We start from the raw sequence: 6,196 nt of genomic DNA on the forward strand, positions 1-6,196 counted from the left end.
TTTACCACTTAACACTGCTTGATGCCTAAAGAACTGGCCTAGTTAAAAATAAAAACCGCACCTGCCACTCAGCAGACCTTCGTAAAAACACTCGGCAAATTCAGAGCATACACCCGGAACACTGATAGTTTGACAAATGTACCACATATGGTACACAACGTATAAAAACCACGTTGCCACGTACTCGCAATTAACGTTCGCGCAAATCACTTTTAAAACGTATCTCCTTTCTGTATTTGTCTCCATAACCATTTTTTTATATTTTAGTGTGTGTACGCATGTCTCTTCATGTTTTATTTTTATTATTTTTTGCGGCACCATTCTGTAGGGGTGACTGACTTGTTTCGATCTTTATATGTGTACTTATTTCCCCGCAATGCTGTCTGCTGCCACGCACTATAAAAGTCGATAGACACGTCAGGCTGCTCTCGCAGCTTTCATCCTGGGGGTCCTCCCCGAGTGACCCTGGGAAACTAAACACAATTCATGTCACAACGTTATTCACTTCAGAGCAGTGGCAATCCGGCCTTTTTCGCAAAAGTCGTCGCGAGTTTATTGTTGCAGGAAGAGTTTTAAATCCGTTATTCTCGGCCATTAATGCGCGTTTTGCTGCCGGAGAGATCCAGGTAATTCATTTTTACTCGCAGCAATAGCTGGATGGAGTTTTCGTCAGCGTTCGTTCATGCGGTCATCGCCTACAGCAAGCCAGTAACAGAGTGAGCACAGGTTTCACAATTTAGCACGCTAGTGCTTATAGTAGCCATTGCCCGCATTTAGCAGCTGTCTGTCTGTCTGTATGTATGTATGTATGTATGTATGTATGTATGTATGTATGTATGTATGTATGTATGTATGTATGTATGTATGTATGTATGTATGTATGTATGTATGTATGTATGTATGTATGTATGTATGTATGTATGTATGTATGTATGTATGTATGTATGTATGTATGTATGTATGTATGTATGTATGTATGTATGTATGTGTCTGTCTGTCTGTCTGTCTGTCTGTATGTCTGTCTCTCTGTCTGTCTGTCTGTCTGTATGTATGTCTGTCTCTCTGTCTGTCTGTCTGTCTGTCTGTCTGTCTGTCTGTCTGTCTGTCCGTCCGTCCGTCTGTCTGTCTGCCTGCCTGCCCGTCCGTCCGTCTGTCTGTCTGTCTGTCTGTCTGTCTGTCTGTCTGTCTGTCTGTCTGTCTGTCTGTCTGTCTGTCTGTCTGTCTGTCTGTCTGTCTGTCTGTCTGTCCGTCCGTCCGTCCGTCTGTCCGTCCGTCCGTCCGTCCGTCCGTCCGTCCGTCCGTCCGTCCGTCCGTCCGTCCGTCCGTCCGTCCGTCCGTCCGTCTGTCTGTCTGTCTGTCTGTCTGTCTGTCTGTCTGTCTGTCTGTCTGTCTGTCTGTCTGTCTGTCTGTCTGAAACCTGCTTTGTGGCTGGCTGCCCACTTGCACACGTGTAAAACGATGTACAGGGCATCCCAGCTGTTTTGAGCCAGGGTTTAAAAAGATGCTGAGGCACATTAAGACGGCGCGACGAAATGAATGCGGATGGTTGTTGCTTGGAGCAAGTTGCACTACTTTTGTATTTTGCTAAACTCCGTAATCACCGATATAATTAACCAACCTCACAAACGACGAAGTTTCGCAAAAATTTATAATTAGAAAGCTGTATGACAGTCCGCAGAACGTCCGACTCAACAATTTGTAAATTTATAATGATTACATATTATATTTGTCGCTAACTGCGGATGCCCGCGAAATACAAAAAATTCCCCGTGACATGCCTGCTTGAGCTGCGATTGCAGTGCTCCCAAGCAGTCCACGCGAAAACGAACGTAAGATTTAACGGGGTGCGCTGCTGGTGTATGTGCTGGTGGACTGCAGTGTACCAAGACATAAGAATGTGTGTCTGCACAGCGGAATATTATGTGCGTATGTGAAGCATTTGGTAGCGCAGCGGGTTTGATTTCTGTGCAATAAAAAAAAATCTCCACTTGGCTTATTGGTTAGCGTTCTCAGCTGAGAATCTCAATGGGGCTGCTTCAAAACTCAACACTGGCAAGATTATTTTTTTTTCGTTTTCATTATTGCACTTTTATTTTATAGGTGTCTCCGGGAATTACCACATAAATTGTAATCGTGTCTTCACGGCTGCCCACATTTTTTTAAAAATGTGCACTCTCTATGAACCGTATTCATCTTAAGCCCCTGATGCCAATTTTGACCCATATCGCTCTTATCGCCCATTCCAATAGCCCCACATCCATATGGGGTTTTTCAATAGGTCACAGAGCATATTGGATGGTTTTTCGCTTTTTTTAGTTTGGAGTATTCCGCATGGGCATAATAATAGGTTAATTATATTAAAGGTGATTTGTTAGAAAGCAGGAAAAACGACTACATGCTGCCGGTGGAATCCAAAGCCCACGATCTCCAAATTAGCTTTCCGGAGCTAGGGCGACAGCTCTCTAATCTCTTGTTGTAAGGAGTATTTGCTTGCATTGTAACGCATCGTTAAGAGTGTAGTACAGGACGTACCACGTCTGCCACTATGGACGAGGATGGCGCTGTTGAACGCTCTTGACGTTTGGTCACAGTGAACATAAACATCTCCGAAAGCAGATGATTGACAGCCGTCGCTGTAGCTCACTTGCTAGAGCACCGGACTCGTCATTCGGATGACGTTGGTTCGGAACCCACCAGCGGCATGTCGTTCTTTTTCTCCTGCTTTCTAATCAGTTACATTTAAAAACAACTATTTCAATATCCCATCGCTGAGCACCCTTTACCACTTACAGCGCATCGCTGCCATTTTTGAACCGTTGATTTCTTTCCGAGACTCTCGAACATTACTTTGGTTTTCTGCTTTTTTCTTGCACCAATCTTTCTGCTCTGCCCCTCTGTCTCAATGATCATGGTTTGCAGTTAATCTATTGAGTGATATAGCAAGCCAATATCATCAGCAAAGCGCGGAATTTGAAGATATTGCAGTAACTCTCATCGTTAACTGTTCCCAAACCCAGACTAATGAATACCTCCTGTAAACAGGCGTTGAATCGTGTTGTGAGATGGTGTCTCTCTGACAACCGTACTTATTTCAATTTTATTGCCCACTCTATGGAGAACTACAGTAGATGTGAAGCCGTTGTAGATATCTTCAAGTATTTTAACATAACAGTCTTCTACACCCTGATTCCTCAATGCTTGCATAACAGCTGGGGTTTCCGTTGAGTCAAATGCTTTCTCGTAATCAATGAAGGCTATTTATAGGTGCTGGTTATATCCTGCGCAGTTCTCTATCAGGTGGTTGATAGTGTAAATATGATCTATTGTGGAGTATCCTTTTCGAAAGCGTTCCTGGTAATTTGGTTGATTGAAGTCCAAGACTGTCCTGAGTGTATTGGTCATTACCTTAGTAAACACCTTGTAGGCAACGGACAGTAGGTTGACTGGTCTGCAGTTTCAAGTCCTTAGCGTCTCCTTTGTTATGAATTAAGATAATATTAGCGTTCTTCCATGCTTCTGGTGCGCTCAAGGCCATAAGGCATTGCGTATACTAGGCTGCTAGCTTTTCAAGCACAACATCTCCTCCGTCCATTACCACATCTGCTCTTATCTGATCCTCACCAACAGCTTTCTCTCTTTGCTTTGCTCCTAAATCTTTCTTTGCTTCCTTTTAAAGCGAAAGCTTTACTGCGCCAGCCAGCTCGGCTCGTCGCGTGGTCGCACTTCAGCCGTATGCCCATGGCCGACGAATGGCCTTGAGCCGCCGTTGCTTAGCAACGCCGCACCCAGGCTCCAACAGATGGCGCTGCTGTTGACGCCGCTGCCGTCGCTGCTCGCTCCACCATATGTGCTCCGCTGGAGTAGAGGGAGAGGAGGTGTCGCCTAGCGAGGGATATATATATATATATATATATATATATATAAGTAATTTTCTTTAAAAACCGATTGATTGGCACTACAAATTAAAAAAAAATAAAAACATTCCTCTATGCACCATGGTTTCGGTGACTGTTAGCTTCCTTAATATGTTTGTCAAACGAGCCCCTCATTTCGTTTACCTTGTCAGCTAATAGCATAACGGGGGTCTCGGTTCTGGCAGTCTTGTTGCCATAGGTAGCATAAGAGGGCTCTCGCACAGTTTCTGCCCTCGCCGTTAGATGACGTTCTACGTCACACTCGCGGTATTACAGGACGTGCTACGTCCACCGCTATGGTCGAGGGTGGCTCTGGTGAACACTCTCCAAGTTCGCATACACCCAGTAAACATAAATACCGACAAAAGCAGCAGATTGGACAGCCGTCACAGTAGCTCAGTTGGTAAGAGCACCGGACGCGATATTCGGAGGTCGTGGGCTCGGATCCCACCAGCGGCATGATTGCTTTTTCTGCTGCTTTATAAGTAATTTTCATTAAAAACCGATTGATTGGCACTACAAATTAAAAAAAAGTTCAAAACATTCTTCTATGCACCTTGGTTTCGGTGACTGTTAGCTTCCTTAATATGTTTGTCAAACGAGCCCCCCATTTCGTTTACCTTGTCTGCTATACACACACATATATATATATATATATATATATATATATATATATATATATATATATATATATATATATATATATATATATATATATTGTTACGCCGCGGAGTTCGAGGAAGAAGAGGAGAGAGACGCGCACAGTCTTATCTGGGCTCTGGGCCGTCGGCGACCAGCTTTCATCCACCGAGCTTTCACCTGTATTAAAGCCATTTCATCCGCTACATTTGGTGCTAGATGCTGGGTAAATACGTCCTGGATTCGCCAGTACCTCGTCGCAGCCGCCGTGTAGCAGGTTTGCCACCTTTCTCGCCTCAACTGTTCTTCCCAATGCCTACCACGCAAGCGACGCAGACTCGGGTACAGCGACCTGACCAAGAGACGGCCTTGCTCCATCAGCGAGAGCCGCGTACGTTCCACGGCGAGACCGAAGAGGACGTTGTAGAATGGCTTCGGCATTATGAAAGGTGCAGCAAGTACAACCGTTGGAACTCTACCGCCCGCCTGTACAATGTCGTTTTCTTCTTTGCTGGCAAGGCTCTGACTTGGTTTGACAACCACGAGGAAATTCTCACTACATGGAGCCGATTTGTCGAAGAAATCAGTAAGTCCTTCGGAGACACTCTTGCGAAGAAGGAGCGCGCGGAGCAGCAACTTTCTCAGAGAGCCCAGCTGCCCGGCGAAACATGCACGCGGTACATCGAAGAAGTCTTGAAACTTTGCCGCACTGTCAACCGGCAAATGCTAGAAGATGATAAGGTCGGACACCTTCTCAAGAGGATTGCTGAGGACGTGTATCACTTCCTTATTTCACGCGACACCCTTGATACGGTTGCAGATGTCATAAAGCAGTGTCGTGCATTTGAGGCGCTTAAAGCACGCCGGATAGCGCCGAAATTCGGCCGCCTCTCGAATGTCACAACCGTCGCCAGCGTCGACGTCCCCTACCCCGAAGACATCGCTTCTATAGTCAGGAGGATCGTTCGCGAGGAGTTGGCTGCTCAGCGGCCACGTACGAATTTTTATGTACATTACCAAGGCCATCGAGGTCCGTGCCATCATGGGAACAGCCTACGCCATGTTCTGCTGCCCCAAATGGCAACGGACCATGTTACACCACCGGCTCCGAGCGGACCCGGCAATCGACGTCGCACCCTTATTTCCAGCAGCGTCCGTCCCATCCTGGTGAAGTGCCTCGTGGTGCGCCCCGTCGCGTGTCTGTCGCCTCTCCTCAACCTCCAACGGATCCTGATATGAGCTACCAGAGCCTCCAGCCGCCCATATGTTACGGCTGTGGATGCAGCGGACACATTTCCCGCTTTTGCCCGCATCGACAACTTTCTCGACCCCCTGCACAACGTGCACCACGCTTCAGGAATGACGCCCAGTAGGAGCGGCCACCCGCTAGCTTCTATCGGCCTCCTTCTCCCCCCCCCCCCCCCCCCGAGGTGCACGCAATGACTCCCCTGTCTCCGATCGTAGTATCCCTCCGCCGCCGCAGCGGCAAGGCCGTTCACCATCCCCACGTCGCCGCTGCGTTTCTCCATCGGTGGGAAACTAGGTGGTGCGACCGATGGAGGTAAGGTCGCCGGACGGTCAATTTCGAGAATACCTCTGCCTATCATCATCTTAAAGAACAAAGTGTCAGTGTGTGTTGACAA

The 6,196-nt window shown here is 46.9% G+C and overlaps 1 protein-coding gene across 1 annotated transcript; it reads left to right on the forward strand.

The window, feature by feature from the left end:
• Nucleotides 1-4,865: 4,865 nt before the first annotated feature.
• On the forward strand, nucleotides 4,866-5,792 carry LOC144133634 (uncharacterized). The gene has a single exon (XM_077666810.1). The coding sequence runs from the start codon at nucleotides 4,866-4,868 to the stop codon at nucleotides 5,790-5,792; it is 927 nt and encodes a 308-aa protein (XP_077522936.1).
• Nucleotides 5,793-6,196: the final 404 nt, after the last annotated feature.

This window comes from Amblyomma americanum, chromosome 5, assembly GCF_052857255.1.
Source record: "Amblyomma americanum isolate KBUSLIRL-KWMA chromosome 5, ASM5285725v1, whole genome shotgun sequence".
Classification (NCBI taxonomy): Eukaryota; Metazoa; Arthropoda; class Arachnida; order Ixodida; family Ixodidae; genus Amblyomma; species Amblyomma americanum.

Excerpts from the sequence above, each read along its gene's own strand:
- LOC144133634 (XM_077666810.1), top strand. The coding sequence starts at position 4,866 with ATGCCTACCACGCAAGCGACGCAGACTCGGGTACAGCGACCTGACCAA.